Raw genomic sequence first — 15,094 nt, 5'->3', positions numbered from 1 at the left:
GGCTCGGGTTTTCTTCAGGCGAGCTGCCGCCGGCCACCGGCCCCCGACCGGGGTGCGCGCGCGCGTTCCGACGCCCAGATCCCACGCCGGACAGCTAACCACAGGCCGCAGGAGAGCCGTGCTTTCGACTGTGACTTGAAAGGAAAGTTTGTGGATTGTCCTGCAGGGGAGCAGCGTGGCCGTTGTTTGTTTGTCGTTTCCGTCTCAAAGTTAGCGATCGATCACTCGTTAAGTTCTGAGATGAGAGCCGGTGTCTGAAAATCGGCATAAACGTGGTTCTGAGTCATTTTCAAGTCTCTGTATCCCCTTTTCACTTTTTGAAGATCTCTGATCACCTTTTCAAGTTAATCTGTTGTAAATGAGTCAGAGTTCGCTTGGGAATCTAATGTGGATTATAATTGATACATTGGAACTTGATATCTTCAAGTCAAAGTAGTGGAAATTCTGTAAAAATGTAAAAAGTAAGCAGTAGTAGCCAGAAGACCGTTTTTCTTGTTTAATTTTTAATTATATAGGGAAAACATTTTAAAACCTGTATAAAGAAAACTTTCATTTCTGCCTCCTTTTAAAAAGAGGAATTCTTAGTTTATACAGATACTTAAAATTATACAGATACAAATACTGAGAGGGAAATGTTCTGCCGTAGATGATTTTTTCATTAAAATTTAACCAGAAAACTTAGAAATGCCTTAACATTTCCTGTGATTTCCAAAAGTTATCTGATGTTAAAATGTACTATCCCAATAAAATAAATTATTCTTACCTTTGCCTATTATGCATATGTAAAGGAAGATACAAAAAGACTGGAAGTGCTAGACAAGAATTTTTGTGAAATTTCTTTAGGAGTCTTAGGAATAATGTGCATATGTTTGAGATTTTAGACTGCTGATAGAAAGCACATTGTAGGTTCAATCATGTTCATATCAACACCTGAGAAAAGACCTACCAGATTTCAGACCTGTTAGGATTTTTATATCCATGATTAACCACCACTTGTGAGTATCCATTTTGCATTTTGAAGACTCTGCTGTTAACTTTCAAGTACTTGAAATCACATAAGAGATTATTTTCAAGGCAGCAAGCAAAACTACACTTCAGATACCTGCTCCTCTTTCAGCTCAAGCTGCTTCTGGCCCTGGGTACAAGCTGGAGTTCACAGAAGACCTAAGATTATAATATCTAAATTGTCAGAGCAATGAAGTAGATGTTTTGCCCTCAAAAGACATTATGAGGCTATTTCAGTCCACTTGTTTTGTTGAGAATCGTTTCTACCGTGATGAGCAGTACATTAATTTATGAACTATTCAGCCATTTGTGTGGAGTGTGTAGCTTGGGGCAAACAAACCCGGTGTGGTTCTGTTTGTGTCCATGTAGTTTTGTTTGTGTCCGTGTGGTTTTGTTGTTCTATCTCCCACTGGCATATTTGTGCCACCTTCTCTCATCTCAAGGTGGCCATTCTCTTTCATACAGAACGCTGGTCCAGTAATGACTTTCCTTCCCTACAAGATGAGCTGCTATTGAGGTAGAAGAAAGAAGTTAAATATTGAGTAGTCATTTTTTGAAAGTTTTAGATTTTTTTCTCTGCCTTTGTTCTCCTGAAGTTAAACTCCTTTTATTTTCAATAATTGAATTTTCCTACTGCCGAAGAGACTCTTCAGAAATGAATCCTTTGCTCAATTCCTCATAAAGCTTTTCCAAATTAATCCAGGGTGAAAACTGGACTGGGAGCCAAAAGTGTACAGAGTTTGAATGAAATGTGACTCCTGTGCCTTGTAGACATTAAATCATTCTGTGAAATAAAACTGAGACATTGGGTAGGAGGTTGTACAGTACTCCAACACATTTTTATTAAATAACAACAACCTCATTCCATTATTTTTCCAGCAGTAACTCATGTAGTTTGACCCACCACCCTTTCCCACCTCCCTTGCTATTCCTTCGTTGTGGTTGGTTCTACATACATTTAAGGACAGGTTGCTCTGTCAACTTTATGGCAAAAACCACTTGACAGATTGTAGAAATGTGACTAAAATTTATGCTTAGTTTGAATTTGGTAGAAAATACAGGAAGAGTATTAGAAAATAAAATGTGACCAAAAAGTATTTATGTTGTCTTGACTTATGCGCCTATAAAGAAGAAAGGACAGGAACTGGGAATAATGGAATGTTACTGTTTTAGACCCTAGGGCCAACACCCAAGAGTGAAATTAATTTATAAATTATGTTTCCTGCTTCGGAATACGTTGAGTGTATGTGTGTATTTGTACTTGAATTGCTTGTTTAACTTGAGGGATCCAGAGTAGTTGACTTGGTTTGTCGTTTTCTCACCTTGAAATTGTTATGCCATCTTGAAGATGCCTTTGTGGCTTACTTTCTTTTTAAGCTGTTAATTTTGATAATTAAAAAACCCTTAACTCTTAAAGTCAGTTTTAACAAGACTGGAAAGCAAAGGGAAGAATCTCTCTGAAATATACTATTGAGTTTTTGCGCCTAGAGCAAAATAGGCTGTTACAACGCCTCATACGATCTAATCTATTTATTAGTTTTTAAGAAACATTGCAGCACCATCGTTTCACTGATTATAGTTTATTGCAGTTGAAGAAGCATTTCAGTCATTTTTTCCATGAGTTTTTGAAATATGAAGAATTATCAAACAGAACTTTTTGAGTTGATACATTTGAATTTGGATATGTTTTAATTAGAAGGGAGAATCGTTTGTGGTCTTAATTTTCATGGGTAATCTTATAAATTTATTTTTAATAAGATCCATTTACATCATCAAATGATTAATTGACAGCTGTTCTTGCAGACATTGTTGCCTTTTTCCTTTTACTACATTGGGCATAAAGTTAGCTCTTTATTTCAGTTTGATAGGTGTTCAGTTATCAAGGATGGGGGTCGGTGGCACGTGAAATAAGCAAAATCCGGTTCCAGTCTTTATGGAGTTGCCTTTAAAGCGAACATTCTTTATATAGAAGTTTAGATGTAGTTTTGTTTGAACTCAGTTACTCCTTGTTTAAACTCAAAAGAAGAGGATTCTATTTTTGTACATAAGATTCTGAATATTATCTGTTAGAGTTTTTTTTTCCCCATTTGCTAATCACTTGTAATTTAGAGGAAAAAATGTATTTTCAGACCAAAAATTAGTAGTGATTGTTGATGTGTACGTATGAATGTAGTAATTTTGTGGATGGTATAGATTATTACTTTTATATAAAAAATTATATGTGAAAAATTTAGTCAAATGTTACAAAGAAGATTCTAATGTTAATATAGTTTTTTACTAAAAGTATTAATTTTGTAATAAATAATCCCACACAGACTATCTGATTTTGACATATTGGAGGAAGTTAGAAAAAGGAAGAAGCTCTGGGTTTGAATGGATTACAGTTGCTGCTTTTTCCTTTGGGAAAAAAAATCTGAAAATATTTGATAGTTTGTTTATATCTTAAGTAACAGCATAAAAATCTGAGCATGTGACTATTGGGCACTACTCTTCCTGTATATGTGTCTACAACGTATTTAGAAAATTTAGAATTGTTTCAGTTTTTGAACATTACTTTTCCAGAACTAATGTTTTATATTTAACCGTATTAGCATTCATCCCAGTGTAGAAGTATTGAAATCAGAACTTTTGAGGTGTTTGTTATTTTAAAATATTGTTACGACTAAGGCTAGAGAGACAATGATCGGTTTCTTGCTGAGCACTAGTCCTAGGAGAGCTGCCTGTAACTAACTGGACCAGCTTTATAGAAACTCCTGGTTTCCAGTTTGTTAACTCAGCAATCTGTTAGAGCATGTGCTTTAACCCTTTGCACTTGCACTCAGAGACATCTCACAGGTATAACTTTCTTATACCAATGCTACCAGCTACTCAGAGCGCTGAGGCGGCAGGATCGCTGGAGCCCAGCAGGTAGAGGCTGCAGTGGCCGGGAGCAGGCACCGCACTCCAGTCTGGGCGACAGAGAGAGACTCCAACTCAAAAAAAAAAAAAAAAAGTGTTGGCGCTGCTGTGAAAGCACTTCACACATTCTCTTTCTACACAAAGCCAGCTGATTTTTTTCTTAATGTGTATCTCAGTATTTATTTCATCTCTTTGTTTGCTTTTTCATGCAACATGAATGGAAAACTTGAGGGAAACAGGATTTTGAAAAATTTGCACTGGCATAAGTTTGTCCTGTGTGACCCCTGAGAGGAGACATTTGAATGACTTGCTAGGGTTATGATGTCCCCTCAGAGGGGACATTCAAGTGCTAAGGTTTAATCATTTACGCGTTGCAGTACTCTTAAGATTAGGTTACAGTAATGAATTTCTTCATAAGGTAGATCTTCACTCCATGAAGTAAATTATTTGGAAATATTTGTAACATGATTTAAGAAAAATATTTCGACTTGAGCTGGAGGCTTAAAAAAGGGGAGGGGAGGCCAGGGATCTTGTGCAGGTTACTCAGAGAAAAAGTTGACCTAAAGAGTTCCTTATTTTCGTATGTATCTTTAGAATGTGATTTACATAGATCCAACCATAGTGTACATTCTATTCTGAACCTATTTTCCACTAATAACTTATCTTGTCATCTTCCCAAATTACAAATAATTCCATCTCATTCTTTTTAATAGTTGTATAGTATTCCATCATTTGGCCACAATGCCATGTACCCTATTTTAACTCACAGAACCAGCTGACAGTTTTCAGAATAAAGATATATTCATATGCTGGACTTTAATGAGTCATAGGTTAGTGTGTAGCTAGAATTTGGAGTTAGAAAATATCAATATTTATAAATTAGAAACTCAGATTATAAAATGTATATGTTCAGGATAAATACATGAGGTATTAAGTGCACTATTATTGTTAATTTGGGTAATAGCATTAATTCTAAGGAACCAAAAAGCAGATTTTTATGAAAAAAACTATAAACACAAGAAAAATTAGAAGTATTCTCTGTTACTTTAACATGTTCCAATTTCTTTAGAAAACCTGAAAAGGTTTTACACTGAGCATGCCATACAAGTCTTACACTGAACATGACATTGTTGTCATGACAGGGTGAATAGATTGAATCACTTAGGAATTTACAGTTTCTTCTTCATGAGTGATGGTTTTCTGGAGAAGCATAAAATTCAGATTGGGAATGTTCTCCCCTTGACCCCTTTGTAGTTGGTCTGGCAACTTCCAGGGTCTGGGAGACAGATATGAGGATCCCAAGTATCTCTTATGCGATATTTGAAAAATTTCTATTTGAGTGTTTACAATGCTTTATTTTCCCAAATTATGATATTAGTGTACACATGGTGGTAAGAGATCCACTTGACAAGAGGATTGCATTTTGTGTAGTTTAAGTAATATGCCGTGTGTCAGATTACATATAGTTTGGATAAGACTTTTAAGAAAAGTTGAGGAAACAATAGCACATGAAAATTTGATGCTTGTAATCTGGAAACATAAGAATGATTTATGGCAATAAATTATTTCAGATACTATCTGCTAATGATAATCTTTTTTAGACCCCGTGGTGCCACTTTTGGAAGCCCCGTGAGCAAACCATGACTCAGAAAATTGCAGTAGTCTTTTTAAACTATAGCTATTAGAATTTCTCAAAAATATAATATGTTTTTTTCTGTGTAAAATAAATTCTATGAGTATTTACTGATGCCTGAATTTTCTTTCCAAGATTTGATGATGGACATCTTCCCTAAAGATGTTTGATAATCATAAAGAACTGATTCTTTAGATAAGTGTATGCCTATTGATTGATTTCTTTATTTTTGAAGAAAATTATTTTTACTCTTAAGCATTTGGTGGCCTTCATTTGCTGGAAAATTCAGTTTTATGCCTCACAAGTAATGTGAACATTTGTGGACTTCTAGTCTTAAATTTTGGCAATTCTTTGAAGTATTTTCAGTTTTTGCTTCAATATGTAAATAGTCTCTCTCCCTGTCTAATTTTTGCTTTCAGTAGCAATTCAAACCAATTGTGTTTTTTCTCTATACACCATGCTTAGAATAAAGCTGTTTCTGTCATGATATCCTAGCTGACAGCAGCTCTTGGGCAGACACTTGTATGTGTATACATACTGTTAATAATAATTGTCTATTTGTATTACTTAGAACTGTTTATCATTTAAAAAGTGACAAATAGAAAAAGACCATTTACCGACATTGTGAAGACCATGGCCCCATGTGCAGCCGAGGTCGACTATGCCTGCGTTCTTTGACTCATTTTGCGTCTCTTTTTGGGTTGTGAGGAAGGCGAACTCTCTTGTTTTGAGGAACATCATCAAGTACGTTGTATTTTTGCTTTACTGGCAAAAGTTGCCATGTGAAAATGCATACAACATAGAGAGTTTTATTTGTCTTAGTTGATTCAGAGCAGCGTCTGGAAGATGGCTTGTGAGTTCTGTCTTGTGTCCTGTAGCTGAGCTTCCTGGTCGCCCTTTGTGAGGGTCCTGTGTGAACGGGTGCTGTTTCCTCCTGTGCTGTGGAGTGTGGGGACCCTGTGAGGGTCTGCTTGTCAGACTTCAGGAAACTGTACAAAACTGAAGGCTGTTTTATATCTGTGGGATCACCTTTTTAATCCAGGGAGCAAAGGAGACCTGCTCTCTTTGGTGCCCTGCACCAAAGGCTTTCTGCATGCGACTCTCAGAGGTCAGCCACTTTCACTCTGGGTTGGACCCTGTTTGTGTTGAATTTCTGCCAGCAAGACTCCAGCATACAGGAGAATTTGAGATTTTTCTCCCTCCCCCGTTTCTTGTTTTTGTTCCGTGTAAACAGCCTGCCGTAGTAACATAGACAAATATAGCAGAGAATGCTTTTCTGGAAGAAGAATGCTCCCTGCGCATTTTTTAACCATTTTTGGGAAGAATTGATCTTTCTGTGTGTTTCAGACAGACTGAAAGAGGGGGCAGCAGTGGCTGTAAATTGAAGTGACATCATATGTATTGCCCCCATTGATCTGCTTTTAGTCTCCAGCCAGGATAAAAGGAAATGGCATCAGGGAGGAAGCATGCCTCATTTAGGCTTAGGCCCCAGAGTGGTAATGGGGTAATAATAGAACTCATGCCACTGTCAGTCGGTGACTGCATTAGGCCCGGGCTTAACCCCTGCCTGGGGAGCCGCGTGGTGACTTCCTTTGCGTGTGGGGGCAGCGGCCGCTGGACCGGACTGGGACGTACTCTCCTTTGCTTTTGGAGGTGCAGGCAGCGCGCTTGGATATTTGTACATGCCACTCCCTTGTCACGGGTCCTGCCTCTGCAAGGTCCATCGGGAGACGTGTCCGTAGCGTGTTCTGATCTAGGAGGTGAGTTGGCCTTTTCTGCATCGTATTAATGGAAGAAATGGTGTAGGGGCCTCAGTTGTGTGGGTGGTCTTCTGGGAGCTCAGAGTGAGCGATGCCACCAACAGCCCTAAGAGGCTTCTGAAAGAGTCAGGGTTTACTTTCTTTGTGCTGCTTGTCGGTTAGGAGGGTGGGTTTGGAAAACTCATATTTTCTTTCCAAGAGCCTGTATAGAACCATTCGAAGTTGTGCAGCTTGCCTCAGCTCTTAAGTTGACTGGGGAAAGTGCACAATAGACTTTTTTCTTTGTCCATCTCTCAGTATTTAGCAACTTTGAAATCTTTTGTGTTGACAGTAAGAATAGAGATCTCTCAAATTCTTAACAGGTAGCAATTGTACTTGGCCGACCTCTGTTGGCATTTTGCTTCTTGTGCTCATTTAAGTACGCTTCACAGTTGTGTGAAGCTCTTCCTCATGTACCCACATGATTTTGGCACCCCCATAGTCGTCTTTTGTTTAAGTTTCCTTGGCAGATGCGTTTTAAAAATACCAAGCTGGTCCCCATGTAAAAAAATGATCACCCCGCCATAAACTTCTTGTTAATGCAAAGGAAAGGATCTCTATTCCTGTCACTGACTGTGGGTGTGAACACTGTTAGACCCCAGAAATAAAGGCACATTCTTTTTATACTGTTCAAAGGAGCCACTTTCTCAGGAGGCAGTGCTCAGAACCATGTGCTTTACTTTCCTTGATCACTCCTTGGTACAACGAAAGCCGTCTCTGTCTCGCGCAGTGCTGCTGTATTGAAACACAGTTGGCCTAGAAGTCGTGTGAAGTTTAACTTGATTTCTATGTGGGTGGGAGTGGCACGATCCACACAGCGTTCCCCATTGCCCTGTGCCAGCTGCCAGGAGGGCCGCACGGCCCTGCACTCCTGCGCACACGGCGAGTGCACAATGGCTTTCACTTGCTCTGCAGACATGTTGGCTTGTTACATGTTATTTATTTTTCATTGTAGGGTGACTTTACAGGGAGCAAATGTTTATTTTACAAAGAGAACATACTATTTTCAGGTAGTTACCACATTTTTATTTTTATATCCTCTTTTAAAGTCTGTTACCTGTTTTTTTTAACGATGTCATGCTTGCTTGTTTGTGAAAGACGCTTTGTTAATTTTATCAGTCTGTGTCCTCAAACAGCATTTGTTCACTGATTTTTCTCTACATTTTTCATTGTTTAGAAACTGCATTTCCCCCCATGAGTTAGAAGCATGACAGTTGGAAGCCAGGTGGCTGCAGGTTGTTTCCTGAGAGTCATTTCTGCATGTCTGTCCTGAGGAATGGGCCTGACGACAGGACTCGCCTGGCGCTGGGGCTGGGGAGGAATGTGCTCGGTGGGGCTGTGTCGGCTGCTCTGTGTTCTGCCTGCGGTCACTGATCCGCTGCCTTATTGAAGGAGAAGCGGACGCCTCGGGGGTGTCCACCCGTGCTCTTCTCCAGCTAGAGTCGAGTAAACTTTAAAGAGCCCTAAAGGTTTGGCAGCATGTGTGCTTCTGGACATGGGCTGAAGGCTCCCTCCCATCTCAGCGTCTGAAGTCTAGGGGCTTGGCTTTACATATTTCTCTTGTGTAGAATTTGGAGAGGACAAAAGCTCCCAGTGACCCTTTTAGTTCAGTTTCTGTGGGCAGATGGGTGAACTTCCTACTGAGAAGAAAACAGACGTATATGTATGAATCTAGGTATTTTGATAGGTGTGTGTATTGGTAATTCTTCAATTTTTAAACTGGAGCTATGTTTAGCTGGTTTAGGTTGAAGACCAAGTTCGTTGTCTTGCTTGGGAGTTTCTGTCCTCTGTGGGTCTCTCTAGTTTAAACCAAGTCCCAAATGAGCGTTCTAACAACAGGCCTCTTTGTGAGCACAAGTACATAATGGGTAGATGCTTTTCTTTCTACTCCTTCCTTCCCTGTAATTCTGCAAATTGGCAGGGCTGTTCCTCTGGCAGGGCTGGTTCTCTCCATATCAAGTTAGCAGACAGGTCCATTCTGGGCTCTGCGTGTTCCACGCTGTATTGGGCATTGTTAGTGCCGAAGGGTGGCTTACCTGTTGAGTCGGGCCCCCTCCCAGAAAGAAGCCTGCCTTCCTATGTCTGGAGGGGCCGCGGCCTGGACCTCTTGTTGCCCTCAGATGGCCGTCTTTAGAAATGCTGCCCACCGGATTGGAGGGTGCCCCGGGGTGGGGGTGGGGTGCAGGGTTGGGCCACTAAGACCCAGTCTGGGCCTTCTCTCACCCATACCTTCCTGGAGTGAGGCACCCTCCCCTCCCCAAGCCCCACAGACAGCTAGGTTGCCCTGATGAGGGGCCAAGCCACCGTGGGGACCCAGCAGAGTACACTCAGGCAGCTGCAGAACAGAGGGAAGTAGTAGAGCGGGGAGAGCCCACGATGGGGGAGAGGGGAGGCACAGGGAAGAGGGTTCGGGTGCTGGAGTGTGCTTGTCGGTGGCCTTGGGAGAAGCATTGAGGCAAGCATGGCCTGCGGGCTCAGCCCCCCGGAGAGAAGGAGCACAGAAGGAGGTTGCAGGGCCAGATGGGGAGGAGAGGAGAAGGAGAGAGCTAGTCAGGCCTGGGAGCCCGGTGGGAGGAGCCAGGAGCCAGAAGAAAGGCAGAGAATGATGTCTCGGCTGGGTTCTTCCCATCAGGTGGATCCCCCACGCGTCCCACACCTGAGGGATCGCAGGTGTGCACAGGCGAGGAAGTGCACCAGAGCCTGGGGTCTTGGGTCTTGGGTTTGGCTTCTTTTGTAAAACAGCAGATTTCTTTTTAATGTGAAAGCCACTTCATGTGTCTAAGACTGTAGGATATGGTAGATGCGTGGTTTTGCTACCAGTAGTTACTAGTAACTTAGTATCTTTAAAACATCTTACAAGCAGGTGACTTCTCATGAAAAGAAACTATGTTCGTAATTCTTTGTATAGAAGCTCACAGGTCAACACTCATTGTCATGTAATTTTGCTGAAGGCACTTTGTTTCTCGGGAGAAAATGTCCACAGCATGACTTTCAAGTAGAGTGATGTTAGGAGATAAATATACCCGAGAGCCAAAGGATGTGCGCCTGTGCCTGTCTGTCCCTGTTTGTCTATTGGAAAGTGGGGGTCTATTAGAACTTAGAAGGGTGAGATGAGAAAAATACAAGAAATGCTTTGTTCTGTGCAATACATTGTGGATGTTGTGCTTGTTTTTACCTGTTTCTCTGCGTGTGCATGTTGGATGAGTGTGGGGGGGTGGGTCAGACAGAGTGCACACTTGGGGGCAGAAAGATGAAGGGAGGAGAGAAGCCAGTAATTTTTAAAATTTCCTTTAGAGTAACAGAAAGTGGCAATTAAAATCCAGGTGTTCTTATGAATATTCTGTGGGTCTGATATCAGCCTCCAGACCTGTAAATTTGCATTCATCCACAGAGATTATCTGGGCATAAGCAGGGATGGAGAGAAGCGAAGTGTAGAGTCCTGGAATTCATGGTAATAATCTTAAAATCTTGATTTTAGAATAAATATTTTTCAGCTTGTACAAGGTGTGTCTTAAATTGGTTCTTTGCCCGTGCAGGGTGGCACCACTGGTCTCACCCCTAGTGAGTGAGACGGATGGTATCTCACACACGCTTCGGTTCTTGTATTTCACATATGTTGTTGTTTTGTTTTTCACCCACATAAAGACTACCTCCTTTCTTTGCTCTTAACTTTTAACACCACTTTTGACCTTCCCTATGTGAAAACTCAGGAGTGTGGGTGACCTTGTGTTTTGTGTGTTTGTGTGTCTGTGTGTATAGCTGTATGTATAATCGTGTGAACAGCCTTTTAAACCTTTTAGTGGATTATTAGTTAAATGTCTTTGTTAAATGAAGGGAAGACATGGTGCTTGTGTCATGATGCGTTCCTTCTCAGTGTGCTGCAAGTAGTGTCTTCCCAGGGTTTACATGTTAAAGAAGGGAATCTGAAGTTGCTTCTTATTTCTGCTAAATTTCCATGTATTTGCCTAAAATGGGGTGGCTTCTTGAGTCTTTTTCTAGGCTACATTACATTTTTTGGCATATGCATGCCCTAAAAGGAAAGGACCTAATAAACCACAGTAATGTTTTATGAAGTAGGCACAGTTTTGATCTGCTCTTGGAACTGAAATGAGAAGTCATGGAAAAGAGGGTCTAAATCAGCCCCCAGAATGCAGTGTCTTTGGGGATGCGGACAGTGTAAACCCTGAGGTTTTACAAAAGTCAGCCGCCTTCCCATGTTTCAGACTTATCCTGAAAGTACCCAGCTGACCCTGGGTTTGTGTCTGGGGTCTAGACGCTGGGTTTGGTTTCTTGTCAGCCGAATGGCATTTTCACAGGCTGTTTGGTTTTGCCTTCAGCTTCTTCCAGACCAGCTGGTCTTGCTTCTGGAGCATCTCTTGGAGCAGAAGACCCTGAACCCCCGGACTCTGCAAAGCCTCCAGAGGACCTACCGCCTCCACGATCAAGATGCAGAGGTAACCAGGAGCGGCCTCGGAGCTAGATGGCAGGTGCCCACTGTTGGTGGAGAATGATGATCCCAGCACAGTCCCGAGCCATAGAAACTACCATTGCTGTTAGCAAAACCCACATGTTTACTATGTGAGTGAAGAGCAAGTGCTTGAAGCAAAGCGCAGTCGGCTTCCCTGGGTGTGCTTGTTCCAGCAGGGGCCTGTGCTTGTGCTTGTGCTTCTAACCAGAGTATTTTGAGGTCCTAAGTTTTCCCCTCTTACATCTTAAATCATAAAGGCAGACATAAGTCTCCTAAGAGAATGAGCCGGCAGGGCTGAGTGGTTTTGAATCATAAAGTTGGGTGGGTCATTGTGCACGCTGATGGTGGCGCCGTCCTGTTGCACATTAAGGAAACTTGGCTCAGATGTGTCAGAGCTTCTTGGTTGCATTCAGTTAGGACAGGAAAAGAGCCATGTGTAAAGGAAATGAAAACTAAATCTAGCAGCCATGGTTTGATAAGTAAAATCGGATGCTTGTGGAAAAGCAATATCATGTGGGTCCTTAATATCTTTTACCTTATTTTGAAGAATGCAATGTGAATCCAAAGATGAATTCCAGGATTTTTTAATATAAAATAATAAATGCTTAATGTATTCAGTCCTCTTAAGTAAAAAACAAAGGCTCAAAGAGAAAATCTCTTTTATATAAAACTCGTAAAATGCAGAAAATCCAAGTAGGGTTGGTTTGTATTCAGTTGAAAATAATTCTGAACATTTTTAAATTGTACGGTCCAATACAGCAGCCATGAGTCACATGTAGTACTGAACACCTGAAATGTAGCTGTTTTGAGCTGAGATGTGCTACAAAATGTGCAATAGATATTGAAGACTTCAGATGAAAAGAGCAAAATGTTTTAATTTCTCTCTATCGATTACAATGTTGACATGATATTCGGGATGTACTATGTTAAATAATATTATAGTGAATTTTATAACCATTAAAATGGAGTCAATTGAGAACAGCCAATTCCTTATTAACTAAAAGGTAAAATGGATGTTGTTAGGCATTTTAAAGTCCCATAAATTCAAGAGTAAATGAAAAACTCCAGAGAAGACACATGTAACTTTTTACCACCTGAGTGTAGATCAGATCAGATGTGCAACTGTTCCTGTTTATTTCAGCTCTTATATTTTTGTTTATAGGAGTTTCCAAATGCCAGACTGTTATTTTTAATTAGTGTTTAAAAGACCTTCCTATTTATAGGCATTAGGCTGTGTTTTAATCGGTGCAGAATACCACTGAAATACCAGGATCCTGTGATGGGCATGGACAGACCAGGGCAGAGGATCAGAGCGGGCGCCGGGCACCTGTCACTTCATGTCCGGAAGCCATGAGGTGGTCCCCTTCCTTTTAGTGTAAAACATATCCTGTTCTTAACTCAGCTCGACTTAGTTGTTATATATAAAACCTCTTAAGCCTTTGAGAAATGTAACAAGTTTTTTTGGTTTCTCGTTTTGCATCTCACAAACCATATCATGATGCTTAAAGACAGGGCACTCTCTTTACCTTAGATCCCCGGTGATGCGTGACTGGGGTCTGAGTACCTCTTTCCTCAGTTTATGTGACTCGTATGGTCAGTGTACATGCAGTTCAGGTACTTACTCTTCTAGGCACTGGGAAGATAGCAGTGGAAACGACAGGCAAGGTTATTTACCCTTAGGAAGCTACATTCTTCTGAAAGGACAGCTCATAAGTAAATGAACGACACAACTTCAAGGTAGAGCTGTGACGGAGACCTGTATGATGAAGTTGGGCCAGGTTTCTCTAGATAGAGTCTTCAGGAAAGGCCACTCAGAAAGTGACATTTGAGCCAGGACCTAAAGACAAGAACTAGCTGGCCATACAAAGCAGAGGTGTGAACTTGGCATGTGCCAGGGCAGGGGTCAGCATGCCTCTTATAAGGGACCAGACAGTTGATACTTCAGGCCCTGCGGCTTCTGTCCCACGCTTCAGCTTTGCCGTTGTAGCACGAAAGCCGCAATACACAGCGTGTGAACAAACAGCCATGGCTGTGTGCCAGTGGAACTTTTCTTGGACCCTGAAACTTGAATTTCTTAAAATTAGCACATCTCAAGAGAGTCATCTTTTATTTTTTCCTGTTACTTTTGAAAACGATTTGAAAATGTATACACCATTCCTCACTGTTGGCTGATTTGTCCTGCCCGACTGTGGTTTGCTGGGACCTGCAGGGTGAGGTCAGGGCGAGCAGCAGCCAGATCAGCTGGGGAGGGAGATAAGCTACGGTGTGCTTCCAAAGAAGTGCCTCTGTCCCAAACCCTTGAGGTCCTGGCACGTGGTTTGTTACCCTGACGGCTTATCTCGCTGTGAGGTTGTCTTTAAATGTCACATAGAACCAGAAAAGCAACAGGACTTTGGCCAACTAGGGTGTTTTCTAGAAACTTTATTAGTTAAGTGTGATTTATTATGACACTGATTAGCAGGAATTTAGCTGAATAATCATCTGCCTTTATTTTAAGTGACAGAACATTTCATGGGAGAAAGAATTGTTACTTGGAAAAGTCTCCAAGACTCCAACTTGATTCTCGGGGCTTCTCCTTGACTGAGCAAGTAAGGAGAGTCCCTTGCAGTTGTTATCCGGGCTCTTAAATACGGAATGAATAGCACTCACTTGAAAGCTGGCCAGATAGGGAGTGAGGCGGGCCATGTACTGAGCATCCCTGTGGAAATGGCTCGGGAGTGGTGTTCTCGCAAGGAGCAGTGTGAGTTATGGCCTGGAGTCTCTTTCTTGGGGCGCTGCCGCCGAACCCCAGGGCCACCGTGCTCACTTAGATGCCCGGTTCAAAAAGGCACCACCAGCCCAGGATGACGGGGGTCTCCGGTGTAGCGCAGCTCATGCCCTGGGAGCGGGGATGGATTTCTTTACCTGCTGTGGCTGCGTGTGCGCGCCCCCACCCCCACCCCCACCCCTGTTTCCAAGATGTGCAGAAAGACTCTGCCTGTCCTCTCTTTGGCCTTTTTCCTGAAAGCGTATATGTAAAGTTTTTCAGAAGGTGAGCCTGCCACTGTGCCCTTAGCTGCAGCCATTATGCGGACTGGGGCGACTCTGCCCCTCATCACAGAGGGCGCTGCAGGGGTCTTGAGTTGGCCGAGCAGTGTTCTCCATGTAGATTGCTTCCCATGTGGAAGGAGGCTCAACTGGGTGGGAAACCTGCCCAGAGGACCAGAGTGAATCGGGCTTTCCTTCCAGCAGTTGCTTTAGCTTCCGGGCCTCCACCCCGCCTGTCCCTTCCCTCCCCCCCCTCCCCCCCCC

At 42.1% G+C, this 15,094-nt stretch overlaps 1 protein-coding gene across 1 annotated transcript in view; it reads left to right on the top strand.

Moving 5' to 3' along the window:
• Positions 1-15,094, top strand: part of CUNH9orf3 (chromosome unknown C9orf3 homolog) — a 306,444-nt gene that overhangs the window by 268,872 nt on the left and 22,478 nt on the right. The window contains exon 10 of the mRNA XM_008050889.1: positions 11,673-11,789. Coding sequence (XP_008049080.1) covers positions 11,673-11,789 — 117 coding nt within the window. The remainder of the gene's footprint in view (positions 1-11,672; positions 11,790-15,094) is intronic.

Source organism: Carlito syrichta, unplaced genomic scaffold (genome assembly GCF_000164805.1).
Source record: "Carlito syrichta isolate Samal-C Ts95f unplaced genomic scaffold, Tarsius_syrichta-2.0.1 Scaffold153948, whole genome shotgun sequence".
NCBI classification, from domain to species: Eukaryota; Metazoa; Chordata; class Mammalia; order Primates; family Tarsiidae; genus Carlito; species Carlito syrichta.
The sequence above is the reverse complement of the archived record's forward strand: the minus strand, read 5'-3'. Positions and strand labels throughout refer to the sequence as shown.